The 26967-nt window shown below is 57.6% G+C and overlaps 1 protein-coding gene across 1 annotated transcript; it reads right to left on the reverse strand.

Annotated features, from left to right (window-relative positions):
- Nucleotides 1-291: 291 nt before the first annotated feature.
- ARHGEF11 (Rho guanine nucleotide exchange factor 11) lies at nucleotides 292-23991 on the reverse strand. The gene is made up of 28 exons (XM_048509278.1): nucleotides 23894-23991; nucleotides 22529-22627; nucleotides 21769-21811; nucleotides 20682-20778; nucleotides 19617-19739; nucleotides 18934-18957; nucleotides 18655-18796; nucleotides 18438-18537; nucleotides 18222-18251; nucleotides 17420-17546; nucleotides 17005-17184; nucleotides 16669-16716; nucleotides 15518-15705; nucleotides 14566-14712; nucleotides 9734-9813; nucleotides 9441-9566; nucleotides 8503-8620; nucleotides 7890-8068; nucleotides 7721-7796; nucleotides 6986-7138; nucleotides 6652-6739; nucleotides 6145-6252; nucleotides 5164-5252; nucleotides 4246-4494; nucleotides 3646-4002; nucleotides 2177-2448; nucleotides 1340-1508; nucleotides 292-924 (listed from the first exon to the last, which is right to left on the reverse strand). The coding sequence occupies exons 2-28, from the start codon at nucleotides 22592-22594 to the stop codon at nucleotides 899-901; spliced, it is 3405 nt and encodes a 1134-aa protein (XP_048365235.1). The 5' UTR covers nucleotides 22595-22627; nucleotides 23894-23991; the 3' UTR covers nucleotides 292-898.
- Nucleotides 23992-26967: the final 2976 nt, after the last annotated feature.

Below are 26967 nucleotides of genomic sequence, written 5' to 3' on the forward strand. Positions count from 1 at the left end.
TGCAGTGCCAAAACGCAGGGGGCCCATTCTCTGCACTGGCTAGGGCGCCCACAAGGACATTGTTAAACTTCTTGTATTCTCCTGTGGATTTCTTGCAAAAGCTGACCTCCGTATGCCTAGGCAACAAAGATCTCGTGTCTGCCTGACCTTTTGCTGAGCCAGGAGTCCGCTCTTGCTAGTCCCCCCCCCCTCCACTCTAAAAGGGACAGAGGCCCACCCCTCTGGGAAACACCCCTTTGTCTCTGCTAGCTACCCATCAAGGCAGGAAGGCAACATAAAAATCAAAAAGGCAACAGTCTATTCTTATATTTACAGTAACTCAATACACATACATACATATTTATATCAAATTTAAGGTCTGGAAGCAGCTGGTTGCTCTCCGAGAAGTGTGGAGAGAAGACACAAGACAACCCCCAAAAGTGCAATTATACAAAATATGTTCCAGCTTTCATGTGTGGGGGGTGGGGAGAGAGAAGCAAGTCTGCAGGATGTGGATGGATTTCGGCCCCGGGAAGCGGGGGGGGTACGATCAGGGAGCCGAGCCAAAGGCCCGGAGCAGACATGGCAGGGCACGATCCCTTGCGCTGAACAGCAAAACAATGCCCTCTGGCAGGCCCCGCCGGCTGCCCATCACAACCCCCCCCCCCCCCGCCCCCACCCCCGCACGGGAAGAAGTCTTGATATTGCTTAAAAATAGTTTAAATTAAACCAGCATTGAGATTCCAGTTTCTCTTCTTGGGTTCGTGCCACTTGCAGGCTCTTCCGGCTCGCTGTGTTCCAGGCAGTCCATCCCAACAGACCGCAGGAGACACCCCTCTGCCCCCCTCCCCCTGCAGGAGGGGACGCGGAGGCAGGCGAAGCCGGCTCGGGAGTCTTCCTCTGGGAAAAGACGGGTTCCCTAGAGAGTCACTTCTTGGTGGCTGTCTGCAGAGGAGGGGAAGAAACAGTCAGCCTCAGCCACAGTCGGCGGCTCTCCGCCACAACAACCCCAGGGGGGTTACAGATCCGGTGTGGGAAACCGGGGGTGGGGGAGCAGACCCCCTGCAGATGGGAGGCATAGGAGGTTAAGAGCTCGTGTATCTAATCTGGAGGAACCAGGTTTGATTCCCAGCTCTGAGCTGTGGAGGCTTATCTGGGGAATTCAGATTAGCCTGTACACTCCCACACACACCAGCTGGGTGACCTTGGGCTAGTCACTGCTTCTCGGAGCTCTCTCAGCCACACCTACCTCACAGGGTGTTTGTTGTGAGGGGGGAAGGGCAAGGAGATTGTCAGCCCCTTTGAGTCTCCTGCAGGAGAAAGGGGGGATATAAATCCAAACTCTTCTTCTTCTTCTTACCCGGCTCAGCTCCTGGGGATGGTGGGAAGGACCAAGGGTGACGGGGGCTATCTTGGCAGTCTTGTGATGACCTGCCGGGCTCCTCTGGTGCCTCTGCCGTGTGGGGAGCGTCCACGGAGGCCTCTCTGCTCAGCGATTGACGCAGCTGCAGATGGGCCATTTCGACGTCCTGGCGAAAAAGACGGCCAAACCCCCACCCACCCCAACCAAATACAAGTCAGGGCCAGTCCGGCTTCACTTCTGAGACCTGACCAGCTCAGGCCAGGGATTTCAGGACATTACACTATGTAAGGGATCCACGCTGGTCTGGCTATTGGCTGCCCCCAAGAGAGAGGTGGACCTACACCACAGGAGTGTCCTGCCCCTGCTGCCCAGTTGTGCTTTCCGCCTCGGGATGCTGTATTGTCCCCGAGAACAAGGGCTTCTGCCCCCACAACGGTTTTTGCTTTGCATTGTCGAAGGCTTTAAGGGCCAGAATCGCTTAGGGCAGTGTTGGCGAACCTTTGGCACTCCAGATGTTATGGACTACAATTCCCATCAGCCCCTGCCAGCATGGCCAATTGGCCATGCTGGCAGGTGCTGATGGGAATTGTAGTCCATAACATCTGGAGTGCCAAAGGTTCGCCACCACAGGCTTAGGGTGTTGTGGGTTTTCTGGGTTGTCTGGCCGTGTTCCAGTAGCATTCTCTCCTGACGTTCTGTGAAAATGCGACTGGAACAAGGCCATGCAACCAGGAAAACCCACAGCACCCTGGTTTTTCTTTTGCCAGAAACATCTGTACCCCAAAACAACAGAATGTGACCTTCCACACTCTTCCCACCCAGCCCCTCCCTCACCTTTAGCTTGGTCAGTTTCAGGGCCAGCTGTTCTATCGTCCGGAAGATCACAGCCACGTCCTGGGTCACGTAACTGGGGGGCCCCGACTGGCCAGGCATGGAGCCATCGAGGGCGTTCGGCCGCAGCGGGCTGTCCTCGGGGTGCTGCTGGGAGCTATGGGGTCTGGCAGAAGACGCAGTCGTTGGCTGGCCCAGAGTCTCTGGGGGGCACGGGCTCTCCCCATCTGTGTGGGACTCACCGCTGCCTGGGAAGCTAACATAGAAGTAGTTCCCTGTAGGAGAAAGACCGGACTGTTCACCTGAACTTGTGGGCAGGAGGGGGGACAACCTTTCCCGGGGAACCCCTTCCCCGTCCCCCGCCACGGGTCTAGACTGCCCCACAGTGCCCAGAAGCCCTGACGCTGCTATTGCCGCCCCCCCCCCCCCCCACAAATGGATGCAAAGCTGAGGAAAGAAATGTGGGCTCAGGAATGGCGATTGGGGCTTTGTGGGCACTCCCATTACGGCTTGAAGAACACCGGCCGCCTCTGCTTATAAGGCGGCTGCAGGAGGGAGTGTCGGGGGGGGGGGGCAAGAACCCAGAGAGGGGAACAGAGGAGGGTGTGCAACTTACCCAGGTCCTTGGCCACACACTCCCCACCCACTCGGGGCCTTGGGGGAACTTTAGAGAGGAGATCGGGAGGCGAACAGAGGGCGGAGCAGCTGTCCTGGCCCCCTCGAACACAGACCCTCTGGCACCCCCTGCCCCCCGTTCTCATCTACTCTGCACTCTAGACCAACAACCCAGCGGACTGTGAGGACCCCCTTGCTTTGGACACTTTGGCCCCGGCAGCTCAGTAGGAAAGCAAGACTCTGTGGGGGGGAGAAAGGGTTTACCATCCACGCGAGGGGCCTCTCCTGCGTCTCTGTCTGAGTAGCTGCCAGCTGGCAAGGGGTGGGCACCGCAAGCTCCCTCCACCGTGGCTGTGCACAAGAGACACCAGGAGAGGGACAGGGACAGGGAGGGGGGCGGAGAGAAAGAGACAGGGAGACCACCATCAGCACCCCGTCCGTGGGCGTGCCCAGCACCCACAGAGAACAGCCGGAGGGCGGGAAAGAGGCCGGACAGAGAGAAGGGGGGGCGGCCGCATGCCGAGCGAAAGGGCCGAGAGGAAGCGCCCAGAGTGCGGCAGGCCGAGCAAAGCAGAGCAGAGCAGAAACAGCAGAGACTGGGGCAGACTTCAGTCTGCAAGACTTGGGTTCAAATCCTGACTCAGCCTTCCATGCTCTACATTTACGTTGAGGTCAGAGGGGAGCCCTGTTAATTTTGCAGCAACGGCAGAGGCCACGACGCAGCGGTTAGACTTTAAGGGAGGCCAAAGGCCGGTGGGCATGCTGCCCTTTGTCAAGAGCCCCCCCCCCCCACCTTCCAAGTCGTGGGGAAGACACACAAGTCCAGCTGCTCCGGCGGGTCACCCCCACGCCCCTACCTTTCCGCACCACTCGGAAGCTGCCCTGCCCTTCGGCAGCTGCGGGCCCCTCCGCCTCCCAAGTGGGCGAGTGCGTCCCGTCCGCACGACAGCCGGCCTCTGCCTCCTGCGCCGGCCCCGCGCTCTGCTCCCCGGGGGCTTCGGGGCCGTCACCGTCCAGCTCAGAGTCCTCCGGCCGATGGCCACACGGCAGAGGGGGGGCCCTGCCCTCCGGCACCTCCTGCTGCTGGCTCCCGGAGTCCTGCTGCGCCAGCCCCACGGAGCCAACCACGGAGGGGGTGGGGGTCAGGTCCTCTTCGGGGTCGGGGTCTCGGCAGGGCAGCAGTTTCTGCAGCAGGAGGCTGCGAAGGGTCTCCACTGCAGGGGAGGAAGCACACACGGTCTCAAGCGCTCCCTTCGCTCCAGGCGCTGCTGCATCCCACCCGGGCACATCTCAGAAGCGCAAAGGACCCTGGGAGTTCAGGCTGCTGTTCTCACAAGCTCCTCCCTCTGCAGCCTCTTCTGGGAGCCCCCCTCCCCCCCCAGCAGTCGGCGTAGGGCTGCAAAAAGAGAGGGGGCGAGAGAGCAGCCTTGGGGGGCACCAAGCAGGCGGGCACTCACCGTCCTCCAAGGCTGACTCGACCAGACTTGTCACTGCGACAGGGGCCGGAAGGGGCTCCAGAGGCCCGGCAAGGCCCGGCTGCTCTTCCTCCTCCTCCTCCTCCTCCTCCTCCTCCTCGGAGAGCGTCTCCTCGCCTCCCACGGCCACCAGCCGCAATTCTCCCCCTTCCTCCTGGCCGTCTTCAGCCTCCGGTTCTCCCGGCAGCAGCGGATTCTTCTCTGCGTCCAGGGCCTCTGTGGGGGTCTCATCTGTGGGGAAGGGAGCAGCGGAGAGAGGGATGGAGCCACGGTCCCACCCAGGCCCCGGGCAGTCAGGGCCGGCTGCCCAACCAAGGGGAGGCCCAGAGAGAGTTCGCAGCCGGCGGAGAAGCCACCCAGCCAGCAGCAGCAGCCGGTGGCGGGAGGGAGGGAAGGAGCAGCCTTCCTGCCCAGCAATGCCTGGGCCTTCACTGCTCTTCAGCCTCTATCGCAGTGGTGGCGAACCTAAAGCAGGAGTGCCAGAGGTGGCACTCAGAGCCCTCTCTGTGGGCATTCACGCACAGAGTTCATCATGTGGGAGGGGGGTGGAAAATCACCCCCCCGCACACACACACATCTAGGCTGGCCTGGGCATGATTACCTGGGAGTAAGCTCGGTTGCTGGCAATGGGGCTTGCTTCTGAGTAAACCCTCCTAGGATTGTGATTCGCCCGTTTGAAGCATTGCACGGTTGCTTCACTAAGCTTACTCCTAACGCGTGCCTCGGAGCCAACCATTTTTCCCAAACTAAAACCTCAGTATTCAGGTTAAATTGCCATGTTGGCACTTTGCAATAAATAAATGGGTTTTGGGTTGCAATTTGGGCACTCGGTCTCGAAAAGGTTCGCCGTCACTGCTCCATCGACACTACAATCGCTTAACTCAACGTGCAGCCGCTCACCTGAAGCGGCCTCTTCTTCTGCTTCTTGGCTGGAAGCACCGTCTCCGTGGGCCAGCCTTGGCGGGATGTCCGCTTCCTGGGGGTCCAGACTGCAAAGGAAGAGAAAAGACGTCAAAGAACGGGAGGAAAGGGGGAAAGGATGCCCGCCCCCCTCCAGGCCCGTCCAAAACAGGAGCTCCGGTTCGTGTGAGAGCCACGGTGGGGAGGGCTCCAGAATGAGGACGGGTCTCCTCCACCCGGGACTACTCAGCACGACTCCGGGAAGGGACTAAATCTAAGATGTTCTTGCACCACGAAGGCAGCTTCGTAAAGTGTTGTGATATGAGCAGCGTAAAAACCACGTGAGCTTTGTGGGGCTAGGGGGCCAGAGCCCAAGGGCCCTGCCCCACCTGGGCCATTTCGGAGGGGGCTTCTGCCCATAAGGGCATGGAGTGGCAAGGCTAGTTTGGCTCTGTGCCAGTTGGAGCAAGGAAGAAAGACGAGGGGCTGAGCTCAAGACCCTCGTCCCGCCCCCGCCCCCTGCAACCTGTCTCATCTTGCCCTACAGCCCTCCTCCCTCCTTGGAGGGAAAGGGAGCAGCAGTGGCGTAGTGGTTAAGAACATAAGAAAGAGCCTGCTGGATCAGACCAGAGTCCATCTAGTCCAGCAGTCTGCTCCTCGCAGTGGCCCACCAGGTGCCTTTGGGAGCTCACCTGTAGGATCTGGTTAAGAGCAGGTGCACTCTAATCTGGAGAACCGGGTTTGATTCCCTGCTCTGCCACTTGAGTCGTTGAACTAGATTAGCTGGTGAACTAGATTAGCTGGTGAACTCCAACACACGCCAACTGGGTGACGCTGGGCTAGTCACAGTTTTCTCAGGACTCCCTCAGTCCCACCCACCTCACCGGATGTTTGTTGTGGGGAGAGGAAGGGAAAGGAGATTGTCAGCCCCCGTGAGTTACAGGAGAGAAAGGTCCAACCCTTCCTCTTCCGCCTCCTCACCTGGCAGGTGCTGGTCGGGGCACAGGCCGCTCCTGCAGGCGGTGCGTGGGAGGGAGAGTGGCGTTCCGCGTGGAGCTCTTCACGGCCTCGTCCAGCAGTTCCATCCACCTGCCAAACACCAAGGGGGGGGGAGCATAAAGGGGGGGCATAAAGGCTTGCAGTCAGAACTTGGAGGGGTCCAAGTCAAAAGACGGCGGACGGAGATAAGAGGCAGGACGCCACCGCCCATCCGGCGCTTGGATAAGAAGGGCGAAGTGGCCGCCCCATCTGCCCTGCCAGAGAGATCTCGTGCCAAACAATTCTCGGGCCTCCTGCCACGGGCACCAGGTGGCTACCTCAGAGGTCTCCGGCCCTCTCGGCTTCGTACTCCTCTGCCTGCCTTCTTCCCAGCATCCTCTGCTTCTTCTCCCGGGCCTCTGCCCTCCCTGTGTCCTGGTCAGCACCTGAGGCCCCTCCCTCCCTCCCTCCTGCTGCTGCCCACCCCCCAGGCGAGGCCACGTGACTCACGTGTTCTTCTCTGAGGAGGTCAAAGCCACCAGCTCATAGATCTGAGGCCCCAACTCCGAGGTGCAGATGATGAAGAGGGCTCTCTTGTCTGGAGGGGGAACATTTAATAAAATTTAATAATAAAAAAAAAAAAACAGAAGAGGAGAACGTCTTGTGAACTGGCAACCTTTCGGCAGGGAGGAACAAACAAACAAACCAGAACGTCCTCGCAGAGATATTTCCTTTTTATTTAGGGACAGGCGGGAGCCTTTGGGGGTTCCTGGTTCTGCCAGCCCCTGCCTGGCTATCCAAGCACCGCTGCCCCCAGGTTGGTGCTAGCGAGCCAACTGCTCACCTGTGGCCACCGAGCGGATGAGGACCGAATTGAGCTTGAGGACCGGGCTGAAGGTTTGCTTGGTGTCCGTCTTGCTGTGGCATTTCAGCACCAGCTTCTCGTCTTGCCTCTGGAGAAGCACCAGGAGGTCTTCCAGCAGCAGCACGTGCAGCTCTGGGGGGGCCCAGAAGGGAGAAAGCAACACTCAGCTCCCCCCATCCTGGCTGCACGATCCCCAGCCCGGCCGGTGGAAGCCCCCCCCCCCCACCCCCGGAGGAGGCAGCGTTCCAGGACTTCACAAAAGAAACCCAAGAGGGAAGATCGGAGAACATAAGAACAAGCCAGCTGGATCAGACCAGAGTCCATCTAGTCCAGCACTCTGCTACTTGCAGGTGCCTTTGGGAGCTCATGTGCAGGAGGTGAAAGCAATGGCCTTCTGCGGCTGCTGCTCCTGAGCACCTGGTCTGCTAAGGCCTTTGCAACCTCAGATCAAGGAGGATCAAGATTGGTAGCCAGAGATTGACTTCTCCTCCATAAACCTGTCCAAGCCCCTTTTAAAGCTATCCAGGTTAGTGGCCATCACCACCTCCTGTGGCAGCATATTCCAAACACCGATCACACGTTGCGTGAAGAAGTGTTTCCTTTTATTCGTCCTAATTCTTCCCCCCAGCATTTTCAATGGATGCCCCTCTGGTTCTAGTATCGGAACCACCACTTAAGCACAAAACACACACACCGAGGAGTCAAGCTACGCACCCACGGTCTTGTCTTTGCTGATGCGCCAGTTCAGCGGTCCCTCATGGATCATGCGCCGACTTCGGAGGTCAAGATTCTGGGCAGAAAAGCCGGAGACGGGGCACGTTGGAGGGGGCCGAGGCACAAATGGGGGAGGGGGCAAGAGGGGCCCCTCTGAGCTCCGCCGTACCTTGAACTCGGCCGCCAGCGGGTTACTGGTGCGCTCCAGCGAGGTGGCGTCCAGGCGCTTCTGGAAGGCTTCCAGCCGGTGCTGGTTCTCGGCGCGCCGCACGGCCTCGTTCACGTACCTCAGGATCTCCCGGCACTGGTCCCGGGCCCGGCACAGCTTCTTGTGTTCCAGGGTCTCCCCTAGGCGAGGCGGACGGCGTGGGGGGTCAGCATCCAGGCCAGAAGGAAGGAAGGAAGGAAGGAAGGAAGGGAGGGAGGGAGGGAGGGAGGGAGGGAGGGAGGGAGGGAGGAAGGAAGGAAGGAGTTTGGATTTATATCCCCCTTTCTCACTTACAGGAGACTCAAAGGGGCTTACAATCTCCTTGCCCTTCCCACCTCACAACAAACACCCTGTGAGGTGGGTGGGGCTGAGAGAGCTCCAAGAAGCTGTGACTAGCCCAAGGTCACCCAGCTGGCGTGTGTGGGAGTGCCCAGGCTGATCTGAATTCCCCAGATAAGCCTCCACAGCTCAGGCGGCAGAGCTGGGAATCAAACCCGGTTCCTCCAGATCAGCATGCACCTGCTCTTAACCTCCTATGCCCTGCGAGGGCTCTGCCCCCCCCCAGCCCACCTACCAGGGGTGTGTTTGATGATATTATCCAGCAGCAATGGGTACTTGGTCAGCCGCTGCATCTCCGAGATGAGCAAGTCCTTCAACTGCAGGCGACGGCATTGCGGGTTGCTCTCGGCCTCCTGCGAGGAGAGGAGAGGAGGGGCAGGGAGGAGGAGAATTAATTAATTAATACTTCTATACCACCCTTCCCCAAAGGGCTCAGGGTGGTGTCCATCAATCATATAAAACAGTTAAAATCCATTTCACACCCAATCCCAGTTAAGAACCATATATAAATTATAAAAATTCAGATGGCGATTAAAATTGTTTCCCCTTCCCCATGGATTTATATCTCCCTCCATTTCTCGCCTGCAAGGAGACTCAAAGGGGCTGACAATCTCCTTTCCCTTCCCCACCCCCCACAGCAAACACCCTGTGAGGTGGGTGGGGCTGAGAGAGCTCAGAAGAACTCTGACTAGCCCCAGGTCATCCAGCTGGCGTGTGTTGGAGGGCACAAGCTAATCTGGTTCCCCAGATAAGCCTCCACAGTTCAAGTGGTAGAGCAGGGAATCAAACCCGGTTCCTCCGGATTAGAGTGCATCTGCTCTTAACCACTACGCCACTGCGAGGAGAGGAGAGGCAGGGAGGAGGGGGGTCAGAGGGCCCTTCAAGAGCACTCAACTGTCTGGGCCTTCAGACCTGCAAGGCGGCCTCCTCAAATATGTCCCCTGGAGACCCCGACATCCCGACCCATGAAACCTCTCGTGGCGCCTGGCACAAAGTGGGTCTCGGGGCTACCCAAAACTCCCCCATGTTTCCTCTGGGAATTTTCTTTAAAGGGGTTCTTAGGGAAAATCTAACATTTTCCTCAGACGTTCCTGTTTCTCCCCAAGCTGCAGAGGAGCCCCCCAACTGCTGCCCCCCCCCCCCCCCCCCGTCCGAGGGTGCTGCCGGAGATACCTGCATGAAGAGCTGGAAGCGAGTCTCCTTCCGCTTCTTGGTTTTGATCAGCTCGATGGCCGCAGACTGGTAGGCACAGAAGTCGGCGGCCACCTGCTGGATCTCTTCACGTGCCGGCCCATCAAACTGGGGGGGGGGGGGGGAGGACACACACACACACACAGACACACACACCAGAGTTCATCATCAAGCAGCTAAACCACTGAGCCAAATAGACTCCCAAGTAAACACTCAAATTCCCAAGCCACCCCCCCCGCCCCCCCCCACCTCCACAATGCACCCCAAAATATTACCCAGGACAGCATGAGGTCCCCGATCTCCTTGACCACCGGTCCTTCCTCCCGGAGCTTCTTCATTGATTCCGACAGGTAATCTGAACAAGGAAGGGAGAGGCCATGATCAGAAACAGGGGAGTTGGAAGGGCAGAAGAGGGATGTCCGGAAGGGAGCCGCCCTGCCTGGCTCCGTTGGGGGGTCCCTTCGGCCCAGCCCCCTCCCAACGGGACCCCACGTCCTCTCTTGCAGTCTGCAGGGGCTTTTCAAAGCAAAGTCCCTTCTGCTTCTAGACCAGACCTGGGCATTATATGGCCCGCGGGCCACATCCGGCCCGCCGGATGACCCTGACTGGCCCGTATGAGTCACAAATAATAAAAAATGTTAACATTTTGTCTACCATTGTTTTGAGAAATTTGTGTGAATAAATTACATTTTTTTACATTACATTACATTACTTTTTCATTGCATAACTTTAACATATACTAGTCTTGCCCGCTTGTCAAAACAATGCTATTGATTGCTTTTTAATATAAAGAAATACAATAAATATTATGCAGAATTGAGTTCAGCCTTTTGGCCCAACTCTCCACAATATTTTCTGTTTCTTATACGGCCCCATGGAAAAAAATAATTGCCCACCCCTGTTCTAGACGCACCCTCCTTCTCAGAACGAACGAGCCAACGGTCTGCCCAGGCCATTCCCCAGCAATCTCACACCAGTGACCCACGGACACGTTTCTAGGGTGGGGCCTTTTGAGGGCTGCTGACCACACCGTGTCATGGGGCAGCTGTGCCCCTCGGTCCTTCCCCCCTCCCCCCGCTGGGTCCAGGCCCAGAGCCAGAGAGCAACCGGCACAGGCCGAAATAGCCAAAAGGACCGACACAGGGAAGAAAAATCCACGTGGCATGCAGCTGGTTCCCCGGTTCAATTCCCGGAAGCCTCTCCAGGGAAAAGAGGGCCAAGGGGAAGATCTTTCGTCAGCTGAGCCCCCAGACAAGGGGCAGGATGGTGCTGGCGCGGACTCTGGGGAAGCTAGCTGGGTACGGAGACAGCAGCTCCACGCGTATTCACATGCGGCGGAAACGAATCCACCACCACGAATGGAAAAGGTCTGACAAGGCTGGGAGAACATTTCACCCTCCCTGGGACTGCGGCTGACCCCAAAGTCACCACTGATCTGAACCTCACAGCAAAGGGCTGGTCGTTGTTTTAAAAACAAAGGAATGAGGAGGAGGAGGAGGAGGAGGAAGAGGAGGAGGAGGAGGAAGAGAAGAGGAAAAGAAGAAGAAGAAGAAGAAGAAGAAGAAGAAGAAGAAGAAGAAGAAGAAGAGAAAGAAGAGGAGGAGGAGGAAGAGAAGGAGAAGAGAAAAAAGAAGAAGAAGGAGAAGAAGGAGAAGAAGAAGAAGAAGAAGAAGAAGAAGAAGAAGAAGAAGAAGAAGAAGAAGAAGAAGAGGAAGAGGAAGAGGAAGAAGAGAAAGAAGAGGAGGAGGAGGAGGAGGAGGAGAAGGAGAAGAGGAAGAAGAAGAGGAGGAGGAAAAGGAAGAGGAAGAGGAAGAGGAAGAGGAGGAAGAGGAGAAGGAGAAGAAGAAGAGGAAGAAGAAGAGGAGGAGGAATTTGGATTTATATCCCCCTTTCTCTCTTGTAAGGAGACTCAAGGTGGCTGACAAGCTCTTTTCCCTTCCTCTCCCCAGAACAGACAACCTGTGAGGTAGGTGGGGCTGAGAGAGTTCAGAGAGAACTGTGACTAGCCCAAGGTCACCCAGCAGGAACGTAGCAGTGTGGAAACACATCTGGTTTACCGGATAAGCCTCTGCCACTCAGGTGGAGGAGTGGGGAATCAAACCCGGTTCCCCAGATTAGAGTGCACCTGCTCTTAACCACTACACCACACGGTTGCATCAAACACCTGGGCAGTACTCAAAATGCTAAACCCTAGCAAAGATAGAGAAATACTCACCTCGTTTAGCCGCACCATCTGATGAAAACCCGCGTGGCACGTGGTAATGCGACTCAGGGGCCCGAATCTAAGCAAACTGGAGCCCGGGGACAAAATCTGAGTTTGGTGCCCCCCCACCCCCACCCCAGGTATGGACGGCACCACTCCTCCCCCCACACAACTGCACTCACAAACAATGGATTTTTTTTTGCACCAGCTCACAAGAAATACCACCTCCCACCACCTCAGCAAAACATACATGGCTTTATTCTCCCCACCTGCTAACTCTCTCTTTTCCTAATTGTGTCCTCCAAGCACCCAACTCCTATGGGAGGTAGGTGGCTGTTAGCTCCTCAGAAAGAGCTCCAAGCCAGTGCAAGTGGGGAAATCTAAACTTTTAAGCACACATGTAAAATTCCCTCTCACAAAGAGTCCACCCTGTTTCCAAGCTGTTTACTTTCAAGCATAACGGTCAGCACTCATCTCCTCACAAATCACCTCACTACCCCCAGCAAAACATACATGGCTCCTCCACTCCACCACTTTTCTAATTGTGTCCTCACACCAACCTCTGTGGGAGGGAGTGGTGGCTTGGCTAAGCCTGAGAAACAGCTCCAAAGCCAGATGCAAGTGGGGGAATTAACTTTTAAGCAAGTAGAAATTTCTTGCACAGAGTCACCCAAATCCAGGGAAGGTTTACCAAGCAAACGTCAGTAATTCATCTTCTCAGTTCTGCTGCTGCTTCTGGGCTCCCCCTCCTAAGTCTCAGCTTCCCCCCTTTTCCTGTGCTCTGCTGGCTCTCTGAGTCATGCACCACACCTCTAATTTAAGGCTAATAAGGCATGCTAAGTTTGTGGGAGGGAGGGGGAGGCCGGAGCTCCCCAGTCCCTGCTCCTGGGAGCCCAGTGGGAGCTTCTCCCCCCAGCCTCCCTGGACACTTCCAGGCCAACCGTACACAGAGTGGGGCGGGGCCCTACGAAGCAGAGCAAATCTGGGAGCAGTCGGCTGCTTCAGTGCCTGCTTGCTAGGGCTTGCTCAATCACGCGCTGCATAGGAGGATGTTTTGGCGCCCCCCACGTGACCTCAATGGATGCGCCCGGGGACAAGGGGTACCCCATGTCCCTAGGCAGGAACGCCAGTGTGTAAGACTATAAACAACACTCGGTGTAGCATAAGCAAGTGTGTCAATGTCCAGAAAAATAAATGGTATGATTTGTTGGCATATAAGACTGGAAAGCCCCGGCCTTTCCCATCTTCCACCTTTCCTCGTAGAAAAGGGATTCCGACCCCTCCACCGTCTAGGTCACCTGGCTGGGGACTTTTCTCAGCGTTGCCATATTGTTTTTAAGATACGCCAACCAGAATGGCACACATCATTCCACATGAGGCTGCAACAGGGCTTCATACAAGGGCAGCAGTGGCATAGGAGGTTAAGAGCTCGTGTATCTAATCTGGAGGAACTGGGTTTGATTCCCAGCTCTGCCACCTGAGCTGTGGAGGCTTCTCTGGGGAATTCAGATTAGCCTGTGCACTCCCACATACGCCAGCTGGGTGACCTTGGGCTAGTCACAGCTTCTCGGAGCTCTCTCAGCCCCACCCACCTCACAGGGTGTTTGTTGTGAGGGGGGAAGGGCAAGGAGATTGTAAGCCCCTTTGAGTCTTCTACAGGAGAGAAAGGGGGGATATAAATCCACACTCTTCTTCTTCTATCTGGACAAAGGCAGTGATGATCCTCAAAAGTTCATACCCTGACAATCTTGCTGGCCTCTAAGCTATTACTGGATTCGAATCCAGCTCTTCTACTGCAGACCACTACAGATACCCTCCAAAACGTCCTTCCATTGCGAGAACAACTCATTTATTTCTCCTCTTTGCTTCCTGACATTTATCCAACTTCAAATCCTCAAGAAGACCTGCCCTCTTACCCCACAAACGTATTAACTTAGAAGTCTTTTGCGAGCTACCTTATGAAAACCCTCCTGGAAGTCCAAGCAGGCCTCGGAAGAATGTCCACTAAGCAACCCTTCTCTGCAGATATTTTTCACTTTCTCAAAGAATACTAAAAGGTTGGCCGGGCAGGCCTTCCCTGGGCAGAAGGCCGGCTGATTTCGCCTCAGCAGGCTAACTGGGGTTTATTTTATGTGCTGCGTTTTAATGGGGTGGGGTTTATTTTATATAGAGCCAAATTAATTTATATATATAAACCTTTAATGGCATAATTAAAACAACAGCAGCAATATACCAGCAACAATGGCGACCTCAGTGTAATGATACAATCTCCAGTACAGTTATAACCGTTTGCTGATGACAGAGCAGAAAAAGTTAGCCAGCGCTTCCAACACACTCGCAGAACCACAATCCAGCATCGTGACCACAATTGATAGATCAGTATTATCAGTGGGGGGTTTGAACCACAGGTTTAGATATTTATTCCTGGTTAAACTGTGGAATAGGGGCTTGCTCCATCCACTCCACGCATCAGCCTGGTATTGCCAAATTAATTAATATTTAACTGATTTTAGTCTTGATTTTATTGTGTTCTATTTATGTCTGTTGTTCACCGCCCTGAGCCCTCCGGGGGAGGGCGGTATATAAATATAAATATAAATATAATTAATTAATTAATTAATACTGGCCAGTGGTCTCCTGGTTCCCGCTCTGGGCCTTTGCTACTTCCCAGTAGTCCAGCCAGAGGTTGAACTTAGCAACAAATTATATATAGCACTTAGCAGAGCCACAGTTTCACGTGGAACTGAAACGTGGGAGTGAGAACCCTTTGGGGTTTAACCGCCACTGGGCGTTCAACTGACAGCGTGCCTCAGAAACAAACAAACCAACCTCACAACCCTCCATTTCCGGGAGAAAAGATCCGGGCCAGGCCCCCCCGCTAGGGAAACCGCGGAGCAGCCTTACTGTGAATCTCGATCAGCTCTGGTAGGTTGGGGAAGAGCAGCGCCAACTCCTCCCGCGACACCAGGTTCTCCCTCCTCATGCGCTTGTAGAAGACGTGGTCCAGGACATGCAAGATCCGCAGGTGAGAGGCCTCCGTCACAATCAGCTCTGCGCACAGCAAGAGGGGGGAGCAGTCAGAAGTCAGTCCACAGCAGCAGGCTCTGGAAGAGGCACAGCCAACCGAGGGCAACCAGGCCGCACCCTGGCAGCTGGGCACCGGGGGGGGGTGTCTCAGAGTGGCAGCTGGCAGCCTCCAGGGGAACCAGCAGAGGGCAACGGACAGCCGTGGGGTCGAGCAGACCACCTCCCCATTTTCTGCCTAGAATGCTGTGCCTCCTTAGTGCCAACCTGGGGGGGGGGGGTGTCAAAGCAAGGGCAGGCCCACCCACCCCCAGGAACATAGGGGAGGTTCTTTGCATCTTGACTGCTGGGAATCCCCAGCATTCTCACATGCTCCGAGTCACGCACTGCAGACACTAGGCCAGCCATTCTCAACCAGGGTTCCGTGGTACCTTGTGGTGCTGTGAGCATGTCCCAGGGGTACCATGGCAACACTACCGCCCCCCCCCCCTCATTTTTGTGGTGTCTCCCACCGGTGCCATCAAGGACACGGAGCTGGCCCATGGGGCAGGGCCTGCCACAAGGTCAGGAGCCACACACACACCCCCCGTGTTTCCCTTCACCCTGGGAGGGGAAGGTGGGGGATGTGGCAAGCAGGGGAAAATGGGAGGGGAAGGTGAGGGGGGTGGCAGGGGTACCGTGAGATATGAAGAGTGAGGTCAAGGGTACCCTGACCTCGAAAAGGTTGGGAAACACTGCACTAGGCTGTGGCTCCCTGCTTGGCTGTCCCGGGGGGGGGGGGGGGGCTGCCTGCCCCCAGCAACGCACAGACGCTCTTGGTAGGAATCCTCACCGTTGATGACCTCCTGGCGGTCGACCTCCCTCTGGGGCAGAAAGGCCACCACGTCCCGGCCGACCGTGTGCTGCCAGTTCTGAGAGTCCAGCTCCGGCTCCAGGTCCGAGAGGTGGCTGAAGTCGTCCTCCAAGACGTGAGGCAGGACGGCCTCTGCGCCGAAGCCCAGGTTGGGGGACTCAATGCTCCTGTATTGGGGGGGGGGGGCAAGACAGGAGCTGCCCAAACCGGCCACACAGCCGGTCCCCAGGCCGAGAGTCGCTTAAAAACCGCCTCCCAGTTATACATCAACAGCCTTTTGTAGATTTGCTGTTTAGATTTCCCAATGAATTTGGAAAGTGTAGAAAGTGTAGTTAAAAACATGAGTTGGAAGGGAACGCGGCAGTCATCTAGTCCAACCCCCTGCACAATGCAGGAAACTGACAACTACCTCCCCCACCCACGTCCCCGGGGACCTCTCCTCCGTGGCCCAAAGATGGCAAAAAACCTCCAATCTGACCAGGCTGTGAAATTTGGTGCATTCCTGCACGGGAGGGGGTTGGGCTTGATGGCCCTTCTGGCCTCTTCCAACTCTATGATTCTGCGATTCTACCCATCATTTTGAGCTGGGAGGAGATTTTGTCCAATAGGTGATTTTCTTAATGACAGCTGAAAGTGAAGCACCCCCCTCCCGCCCTCAGACCCAGGGGGAAGCATTTTGCCCACGCAGACTCTGGCTGCCGCTGCAGGCTTTGGGGTTGCCCCCCCTGCCGCCAGCCCCCCCAAAAGCCCACTTCCAGAAGAAGAAGAAGAATTTTGGATTTCTATCCCCCCTTTCTCTCCTGTAGGAGACTCAAAGGGGCTGACAAACTCCTTGCCCTTCCCCCCTCACAACAAACACCCTGTGAGGTAGGTGGGGCTGAGAGAGCTCCGAGAAGCTGTGACTAGCCCAAGGTCACCCAGCTGGCGTGTGTGGGAGTGCACAGGCGAATCTGAATTCCCCAGATAAGCCTCCACAGCTCAGGCGGCAGAGCTGGGAATCAAACCCGGTTCCTCCAGATCAGAATGCACCTGCTCTTAACCACTACGCCAGCCTGGGGGGCAGGGGGGTTGGGGGAGTTGGCCCAGAGCCCCTGCCCCTCCCCTTCAGAAAGAGCTCTGGTTTCTCTCACCTGCGCCCCATTTTGGGAGTGTAGGGTGGAGTCGGGTTTTCCAGCGATCTGCAGAGCAAGGAATTAATTCAACCTGGGAACAACCCAGCAACATGGCGCTAAGGAAGACCAGTGCTGACCCCCCCCCCTTGCCTTGAACATAAGAGGGGCCTCCATATCTGGGGAGCGGGGCGCAGGCCCCTATGACACAAAGATTCCCAGCCCAGAAGAACTGGCGGTGTCACAGCCCTCCGGCACACCAGACGGGGCCACCCTACGGCTTGCGAGAGGAGCCGGGGGCCAGCGTTACCTGCCGCCTCCCACCACTACCCGGCCTCAGCAGCGCTGAGCTCCTACCTGGCCGAGAGGCTGGAGGCCGAGGAGGAGGCCGACTGGTGGAGCCGCGTGGCTTCAGCCGCGGCCTCCATGTCCACGTCGCTCCGGGAGCGAGGCACGTTCTCTGCCTTCCGCAGCCGCTTGAGCTCCTCTCGGCCCTTCAGGCTCTCGGACCGGCCCAGCTTCACCTCGGCCCTGGAACTGAGGAGGAGGAGGAGGAGGCCTTGTGGCTCGGGCGGGGAAAACCCCACAGAAGGCCCAACCACAAAGCCATGCCCATTTCCCCTTCCCAAGTCTGCCTTCTCTGGCTGTGGTGGGCTCTCCGGGCTGTGTGGCCGTGGTCTGGTAGACCTGCTTTTTCCCTCCTACCAGAAGGCAGGGTGGGGCGGGGGCACGAGCAGGTGCCCAGCCTCCGGCCCCTGCGGCCTCCTCCTACCTGTCCATCTCCAGAAGGTCTTCGGGGAAGCTGCCGGTCGACAGGCGCTGCAGGCCGAGTTCCTGGGGGTCGTAATACTGGCTGTTCTCGAAGTGTTGGATGATGTTCCTCACATTGCCTGGCTTAACTGGGGACAGGAAGGGTCAGAGTTGCAGCCCGGAAGGTGGGCGCTGAGAGCAGACCTGCGTCCAGGGCAGCGTTTCCAGCTCCTGCCGCCTCCAGGGCTGTGTGGAGGGGGGCTCGTCACGCAGGGCAAAGACACGCCCACCTTCCTCCTTCCACAGAGACCTGGGCCAGCCTCCCTCAGGAGACACGTGGGCCACCGTAGCCCCTCCCAGCCACGGCATGCCCACCACGGCTGCCTCCAGACTGCCCCAGGGGCAACCGCCCCTGCCAGCGGGCTGGGAGGGCAGAGCTCAGCCAAGGGAGTGGACCCAGGGGTTGGTTTGGCCAGGTCCCCTCCGGCCTTCTGCTGGGGAAACTCCCATGCTGACAAGGATGAGCCACAAATCTGCTCAGGGGTTGTGGGGCGGCCAGAAAGGGCTGCCTGCCTGCCTGCCTGGCCACAGGAGGGGGGAGAGAAAACTGGAGGGGGGGGGGGCTCCAAAAGCCAGGCCAGGAAGTCGTAGGTCCTGATGGCTCCAAGCCCAGAGGCAACCTGGGTCCAGGCAGGGACGAGCCCCGAGCTGGTTCGCAGAATCACCCTGGGGACCCAGCGGCTGCTCAGCAGCACAGCCCCCCAAAGACCCCCCCCCTTCCGCAGTGTGGAAACAAGAGAGGCGGGGGCGGGGTTCGTGTTTACCTTCAACGGGGGACAAGGGGACATGAAATGCTGGAAGGAAAACAAAAAGAAGAGGATGCGGCGTCAAAATCAAGCTCTGCACGGCACAATGGAAGATGGACAAGGGATGCCAGCGACGGGAGTTAGGGGAGGAAGCATGGAGGGAGCCCCCCACCCCACCCCCACCCCTTTTGCAGGCAGCCCCCCTCCCCTCCCCCAGCCCCCGGGGGCGCTTACTGCTCTGGGAGGAGCTCTTGGGCTTCCCAATGTACTTCAGGATGGGGTTCCGCCGCTTATCCTCCGTGCTGCCCTCCTTCTCCTTCTTGGTGCTGCTGCTCTGTAGACCCAGAAGAGACGGTTTGTGGGGGCGGTGGGGGGGGGCCTTCTCCAAGCACCAAGATCCCCAGGGGGGGGGGGGCAGGGGGCTCGGCCACCAGCAGCCCCCACCTCTCACCTTCTTGGCCTTGGGGAAGAACGGCAGCCACTTCTCCTTCTCCTGGGCCTGGAGCTTCTCCGCAGCGCTGGCCGGGCGGGGCTCCCTGACGCGGATTCCCAGGTGGCTCATGTAGGTGCTCAGGGCAAAACTCATGGGGGAGCTGCAGGGGGGGGCCGGGGGAGAGGAGGAAGCAACGGCTGCCCACGATTCTCGGAGTGCCACCCCAAGGGGGGCTCACCCTCCCCCCCAGCCCAGCCCAGCCCAACGTCACTCACTCCACTCCGGCAGCCAACTCACCTCCTGTCCTCTTCATACTTGCACCTACAGCAAGAGGGGAGAAGGCCCCACTCAGCGTCACACCTGCCCTGCCGTTTCCACCAACACTACAGTCCCCCCGGCACCACCTGCTAGTGACCCAGGGGTCTGCAACCTGCGGCTCTCCAGATGTTCATGGACTACAATTCCCATCAGCCCCTGCCAGCCTGGCCAACTGGTTTTGTAGTCCATGAACATCTGGAGAGCCGCAGTTGCAGACCCCTGTGCTAGTCAGAGGCCCCCGCCCTCCACCCGTCCCCCTCATCGCGTGCATATTGTAAGTCCGGCAGTTTCTCCCAAGCAGAGGAGACAGCCCTGCCAGGCAAGAGCCGGCCCTCTGGGGCAGCGAGGGTCTCTCTGGGCCAGCACCCCCAACGCCAGCCCTGCGTCTCGGCACGGCCCCACAGCTGACGGCCGGGCGCCCGGCCCCTCCCTGCTCTCCCTTGGCACTGGTCGTTCTGTCTGCCGTACAGCCGTCCCTCTGACTGCCTCCGGGGGGCAGCACAAAGCAAAGTGACGGGAGGATGTCTCCAAAGGGAAGAGGCGGCCGATGGTTCCCCGCACCCAAGGAGGGTTCCCCCCAAGTCCTTTGCACTCCTCCTACTTTGGCACCGCCCCCCAGACCCCATGCCAGACAGCCACCGCCCCCCGTCCCGCGCACTCACAGTATTTCCCCCAGGTGAGCGATCTGCTTCTCGGCCACTTGCCGCTCCTTGTGGGGGTCTCCGTCCAGGTCCATCAGGTCGTTCTCCCCATATAAGCTCCCCAGCCCCATGGTCCGCTTGGTCCTGCAGGCAGAGACACGCAGCTCCAGTCTCCCCGGCCCCCACGCCTGGCGCTCGGCCCACGTTTGCCCCCCACTGCTCAGGAGACCCCGTTCGACGCAAGGAGCCAAGGCGGGCAGCAGAGCCCCATCGCTCAAATCCAAGGCCGGGAATGAGGAGCGGAGCACAGCACCCCGCTTCCCTGCTAGGGCCAGGAGCCCTCTCTTAACAGAAGGCCCCCGCCTCCTAGGATTCGCACCTCAGCCTAGCCCCATAGGCCTTCTTAGATCTGGGCCAGGGGTGGGGTGGGGGGGGGGCAGAGATCACACAAAAATGCCCCAGGCCTCCAGAGCCAGCTGAATGAAGACCTCCAAGGGACAGCCCCAGGGGGGCAAAGGAAAGGGGCTCCCCAGAGATGTTCCAAACGGAGACAAGAGGCAAAAAAGGAAGGAGGGTGCCACAGCTCAGCATGCCCCTCCCCACCCCCCAGGCCAGGAATCTCACGGAGCCCGTGCCGGGAAGTTCTCGGGGCCCAGGGTGGGCCACTGCCCGATGGATGAGGCCGTTCCAAGGCAGAAGGATCCCTTCCGTCTTTCATCACACCAGACTCCCCCCCTTTTGACCTTCCTATTATTATTTTTGTTGTTGTTGTTGTTGTTGTTGTTGTTATATTTATAATATTATATTACTATTATAATATTATATTACTATTATAATTATAATTATAATTATTGTAGATTTCACAGCTGCCAGATCTCTAGCTGGTTGTTGGCCTTTGATTACAATTCGAGCCTCACCCAGAAGCCTAGGAAGTTGTAATGTATCGGCGTAGTATTTGTGCGAATCCCAGCAGGGCTGTCTTCTGAATTTGACAGATGTTAATTTTGTCAATATTATTATTATTACTATTATTACTATTATTATTATTATTATTATACGCCGCCCTCCCAGGGAAGATGAGCTCACCTGTAGTCCTGGATCTGTTCCTGGATCTCCGGCATGACAGCCTCCTGCACCTCTGAGAACGAGCTCCGAGGGTCCTCCCCGTTCCGCAGGCGAGAGTCTGGAGGAACCATTCCAGGGAGAGGACGGAGAGTCAAGGAGCCCAGCCTGGGTGGGGGGGGGAGGGGGGAGCTCCCTTCTGCCCCTGCCAGGAGGCCTCGGCAGCTCCTCCCAACACGTCAACTCCTTCCAGCCTGTTGGTTCCCCCGGAGCTGCCAGCAACTCAGACCCTTTGTCCATCCCTCACCCTTTGGGCTCTTCCGTTCACACGGCCTGGGCTCGAGGGCAGGGGCCACGGATGGAGAGGACACAGACACGGCCATGAGGACCTTCCTGTCCTCAGAGCGGCTTCTCTACCCCCCCCCCCCAGTCCAAGGACTGACCTTCCTGGCCCCCTGCCAAGCAGCCTCCCACCACCAGGGGGCCTCAGGCCCCTCCAGCAGACTTTGCCTTTCCTTCCCATCAAGACGCAGCCACTCTATGGCTACCCCGACGGAGCTTTGAAGGCAAGTGACGTGCAGCAGTCGGTTGCCCACCGCCTGCCTCTGAACAGCCACCCCGGACTCCCTCGGCCATCTCCCGTCCAAGCACTCGCCAGAGCTGGCCCTGCTCAGCTTGAGAGCAAGATGTGGCCAGCCTGGGCTACCCAAGTCACTCTCCAACAGGTTCGCCCTGCCTGGCCAGCATAGGGACCCCCGAGCCCCCTGACGGCAGCCCTGCCCACCAGGAAGACCCCTCCCCCCTCCAGCCCCATTTCGTCTCCCTTCAGAACTGCGGGGACATTTGCTGTGGGAGCCCCCAACTGGCGTTAATTGGAGCCCCAGCTCCACACGTGAGAATCCAGTCCAATGGCTGAACACACGAAAAGAAGCCCCCCGGCCCCCTCTCCCAGCAGCTGGGAGCACGGGAACCCACCCACCCGCCAAGGCCAAGGGAAAGGCCAGGGCAGAGAGAGCCAGGGGTGTGTGATTTTGACACTCTTTCCCAGAGTTGATGTATTCAGAAGCATAAAGATGTGTGTAGACGGTTCCTCGCACACAATTCAACATACCTATTTCAGCCAGTAATGGGTCGGGAACCTTCACTCTCAGAAGCTGCAGGGAAGAAGGAGGCCAGTGAGATTTTCATCTCCCCCTTCCCCTCCTGTAAGGAGACTCAAAGGGGTTGACAAACTCCTTTCCCCTCCTCTCCCCACAACAAACACCCTGCGAGGTGGGTGTGGCTGAGAGAGCTCAGAAGAACTGTGACTAGCCCAAGGTCACCCAGCTGGCGTGTGCTGGAGTGCACAAGCTAATCTGGTTCCCCAGATAAGCCTCCACAGCTCAAGTGGCAGAGCGGGGAATCAACCCTGGTTCCTCCAGATTAGAGTGCACCTGCTCTTAACCACTACGCCACACTGGCTCTCAAGGCCTCACCCAGGCCTCACCCAGGCCTGCTCCATTATATTATTAGAAATATTTTTATGGTTCTCGCTGCTTTTAAATGTTTTAACTGCTTATATTGTTTCTTTTTATGTTGTACACCGCCCAGAGCCCCTCGGGGATGGGGCGGTATATAAGCTCAATCAATCAATCAATCAATCAATCAATCAATCAATCAATCAATCAATAAAGGCGAGAGGATGAGCCTCTGGGGATGAGCCTCTGTGGCCAAGAGCAGCTGCACCTCCTCTGGGCCCGCCTCAGTTGGAAGCTGCTTCCGGGCCCCTGTTCTGAGATTCCCAGGGCCGCTGCTGGAGGGGATACTGGTTCCAGTTCCTGCCAAGACCCACTCCAAGCCTCCCGCTCGCCCCCCCTCCCGAGACCTCCTACCGCATTCTTGTCCAAGAAGATGTTCCAGATGTCTTTGCTGAGCCCCCGAGCCTCCTTGGGGCTCATCTGCTGGCAAACATCTGCACACAAGTACAGCAGCTGCAAGAGGGGCGAGAGCAGGGGGCCGTCAGAGAGGGTGGCAAAGGGGCAAGAGAGAAGGGAGTGGGCGAAGGCGGCCTCCCGGGCACCGAGAGTACTCAGCCGGGCCCACAGCTGGGCGTCCCCAGTGGAGACCCCACACAGCAGACCCCATCCTTCTCCCCTGCCGTCCCCTTTCCCCACAACACCCACCCAGTGAGGTAGGCTAGAAGAAGAAGAAGAGGAAGAGTTTGAATTTATATCCCCCCTTTCTCTCCTGCAGGAGACTCAAAGGGGCTGACAATCTCCTTGCCCTTCCCCCCTCACAACAAACACCCTGCGAGGTAGGTGGGGCTGAGAGAGCTCCGAGAAGCTGTGACTAGCCCAAGGTCACCCAGCTGGCGTGTGTGGGAGTGCACAGGCTAGTCTGAATTCCCCAGATAAGCCTCCACAGCTCAGGCGGCAGAGCGGGGAATCAAACCCGGTTCCTCCAGATTAGATACACGAGCTCTTAACCTCCTACACCGCTGCTGCTCCTAGGCTGCTCCTAGGCTAGGCGGAGAGCAAAGCCTGGGCCCAGGTCACCAGGCGAGTTCCTATGGCAGAGTGAAAATCTGAACACGGCTCTTCTTGACCCTGGTCCAGCACTCTAAACACTATACCTCACTACCCCTCAATCCTTTGCAGCGGCAACCCCACGACTCTGGAAAGGCCTCCCCCAGGAGAGGCGCCTGCCCCCCTCCCCCTTTCAATCTTGCGGAGGCAGGCGCAGGTGGGTTGATTCAGTTTTCTAGAAGTCCTCTGCGGCTTCGTGTTGATGTGTTTGGGGCTGTGTAGGGATGAGTGGAGGAAGGGGAAAGTGAGGGTGGGGTATGAGTCTGAAATTGTGTGCATCGAGGAATGCTGCTGTAAATTTTGTTGTGCGTGCACAATGACAATAAAAAATGCTTATGCTTAAAGCACATCCCTTCAAGCCCTTGTGGCTACTTAGGAACATTTGTAAGCACGGCACCACTGCCCAAGAAGGTGCCAACCGATCTGATCTTCCAAAATGGGGAGGGGGGGTGCTTGGTTCTGGCCAGATGCCGACATGCAAGTCCAGTATTCAGTTCCTGCCCCATGCCCAGCCTGTGCCGATGGTGACATATCTTTTGCCAGCTGGCAGGATCCACAGAGGAGGAGGAGGGAGGGGGGAATGCCTGCTGAGCATCTCCCCCCCCCCTCCGGGCCCCTCAGCCCAGGGCCCACCCAGGCCCGAAACAGAACTGCAACTCCGCTTGCTCATACCAGAGGGCTCGGATCCGCCTGAGAAAAGATGTAGCGCAGGAAAACCCCGAGGTGAGCCGGCCGGGCCTTCAGTCTCCCCAGATCTTGGAAGAGGGAGTCGCACTAGGGCAGAAAACACCGGCTTGACATCAGAGCCAGAGAGAAGAGGGGCCCGTCTGCCCTGCACCCCACAGTTCCCTGGCAGCACCCACCCTCCAGAGCATTTCAGGACGCCCACCTCGTTGTTGAAGTATCCGGGGTCGCAGTCTTCCTCTGGGCCTATGATGAGCGGCCTGGAAGTTCCGTCTGTGCCCTGCGGCGGACAATAAAGACAGACACGTTTTCGGAGGAACAGCAGGGCCACGAATTGGGGAGAGGGACCCTCTAGGACAGAGGTGGCGAACCTTTTCGAGACCGAGGGCCCAAATTGCAACCCAAACCCCACTTATTCAATGCAAAGTGCCAACCCGGCAATTTAACCTGAATATTGAGGTTTTAGTTTAGAAAAAAAACGGCTGGCTCCCTCTTATTTATTTATTTATTGTTTAAACTTTTATACCGCCCCATCCCCTAGGGGCTCTTCCTCCGTCCCACCCGCTCGAGCAGGGGCCAGCCGGCGGTAGCCACCAGCAAGTCCTGCGCGCACCACTCTGTGCCTCTCTAGCATCTCTGCCTCCTCTGCCCACCCCCCCTCGGGCAGCAGTCATCCAGAGCACAGGCACCAAGCCCACCAGCCGAGTCCTCCCTGCTCACCACGATGCGCGCACATCATGCTCAGTGGCCCAGGCCAGCCTTGATGTGTGTGCAGGGGGGGAGTGATTTTCCACCCCCCACATGATGAACTCTGTGTGTGTGTGCCCACAGAGAGGCCTCCGAGTGCTACCTCTGGCACCCGTGCCATAGGTTCGCCATCACTGCTCTGGGACAGTGGTGGTGAACCTATGGCACAGGTGCCAGAGGTGGCACTCAGAGCCCTCTCTGTGGGCACTCGCACACAACGTTCATCATGTGGGAGGGGGGTGGAAACTCACCCCCCCCACACACACACATCTAGGCTGGCCTGGGCATGACCTGGGAGTAAGCTCGGTTGCTGGCAATGGGGCTTGCTTCTGAGTCAACCCTCCTAGGATCATGATTCACTCATTTGAAGCACGGTTGCTTCACTAAGCTTACTCCTGAGCAATGCGTGCCTCGGAGCCAACGATATTTTTCTAAACTAAATTGCCCTGTTGGCACTTTGTGATAAATAAGTGGGTTTTGGGTTGCAATTTGGGCCCTCGGTCTTGAAAAGAAGAAAAGAAGAAGAGTTTGGATTTATATCCCCCCTTTCTCTCCTGCAGGAGACTCAAAGGGGCTGACAATCTCCTTGCCCTTCCCCCCTCTCAACAAACACCCTGTGAGGTGGGTGGGACTGAGAGAGCTCCCAGAAGCTGTGACTAGCCCAAGGTCACCCAGCTGGCGTGTGTGGGAGTGCACAGGCTAATCTGAATTCCCCAGATAAGCCTCCACAGCTCAGGCAGCAGAGCTGGGAATCAAACCCGGTTGCTCCAGATTAGATACACGAGCTCTTAACCTCCTACGCCACTGCTGCTCCTACACCACACAAGGAGCTCTTAACCTCCTACGCCACACAAGGTTCGCCATCACTGCTCTAGGAATTGGCAGGGAGCGAAGCCCCCGGCCTGGAGGGAGCGACACGTAAGATGCCCCCGGCCCCCGCTGGCTGCCTTCCCCTCCTCCCGGCTTCCACCCTCTCCAGCGGCACGAAGTGAGTCCACCCCTCCCACGGACTGACCTGCTCCGCGGCAGGGGAGAAAGGAGAGTAGGCGCCGTGGGGCCAGTGGTGCTGGAAGGCCTTGGCAGAAATGACCGGGGAGGTGTGAGGGGGGCTGTCCACACCAGGGTCGGACAGAACCGAATTCCGATTCAGGGATATCTGATAAAACACACAGAGATGGTTGTCCAGCCTGTTCCGAGCACGCCGAGCCCTTGAAAGGAGCCCCCCCCACCCCCCCAGAGCCTCACCTCGCTCACTGAAGGGAAGCGCTCAGGGCCCGAGTCCAAGCCGCTGTCGCCGTCCTGGGAGTCCAACAGAAGACACCCTGCAGTGGAGGGTGGGGGAGGAGGAGGTGCCATGAAAGGCCCCCCAAGGGAGAAAAGAAGCATGGATTTTGCCACTGCTGGAGCAATCAGGGCCCATTTCTCAACTGCGCCGCTCCACTTCAGCCTGCAGGTGAGAGCAACCAAAAGACAACCCCCCCCCCCCCCCCCCCCCCGGAAAGCAGGCCGAGCCACTCCTCTTCCTCAGGCCTGCTTCCTCCCTGCGTGAAAGAATCCTTGCTTGTGGGGGACTTCCCTGTGACAGAGCCCTTCGGGGGTAGGGCGGGTTTATCAAATCGAATGAATAAATAAATAAAAATAAATATAGAAGCCCCCACCCCCCACTGCCACTGGCCACGAGTGGACGGGCCCTTCCGACTCTGAGCACCTCCTCCCACCACAGCGAGCCACCCCTGAGCTACACCCCTCGGCCACAGAACCCAGGGGCCCAAAAATGGCACCTCCGTACCACTCACCATCAGGCGCCTGGGAGCTGACGGAGCCAGAGTCACCAGCCTGGAAAGGAAAGAGGCCCAAAGGTCAGCCCCACGGCCCGGTGAGGGGGTCCCAGAGAGCCGGGTCTCCAGAGCACACAAGCAGGGCCAGGAGGGCAGGGAAGGCGCCCCACAGCATCTCCACCGTTCCTTCCTCAGACTCCACAAGTCTGATGCCCTTACAGACATCTCTTGAATTGGAAGCACCCCACAGTCCTGGGGTCGATCCTTCAGAAAGGACCAACAACTCATGGCAGACCTGCATTAGTCGCATCATCTGTGAAAATTTATTCAGACCAGAGAGGGCCGTGGAAGGTCATTGGCTGAAAGACTTTAAAAGAACCTCGTGAGTTTTTATGTAGTACCTTTCCTAATACAACTGGTCAAAGGTAAAGCCAAGACTCTCCCAACTGGCCCAAAGCCTCCAAACAGCTCCTTATAGACCATAGGTGTCGAACTCGTGGCCCTCCAGATGTTATGGACTACAGTTCCCATCATCCC

Source organism: Sphaerodactylus townsendi, linkage group LG01 (assembly GCF_021028975.2).
Source record: "Sphaerodactylus townsendi isolate TG3544 linkage group LG01, MPM_Stown_v2.3, whole genome shotgun sequence".
NCBI classification, from domain to species: domain Eukaryota; kingdom Metazoa; phylum Chordata; class Lepidosauria; order Squamata; family Sphaerodactylidae; genus Sphaerodactylus; species Sphaerodactylus townsendi.

Bases quoted from the DNA above. Each gene is read 5' to 3' on its own strand.
- ARHGEF11 (XM_048509278.1), bottom strand. From the start codon at position 22,594: ATGAGCCCCAAGGAGGCTCGGGGGCTCAGCAAAGACATCTGGAACATC. The intron at 19,740-20,681 runs GTGAGCTCATCT...CTCTGCCTGCAG, and splicing joins GAACAGATCCAGGACTACAG to GACCAAGCGGACCATGGGGC. The intron at 4,495-5,163 runs GTGAGCGGCTGC...CCTTCCCCACAG, and splicing joins AGAAGAAGAGGCCGCTTCAG to ATGAGACCCCCACAGAGGCC.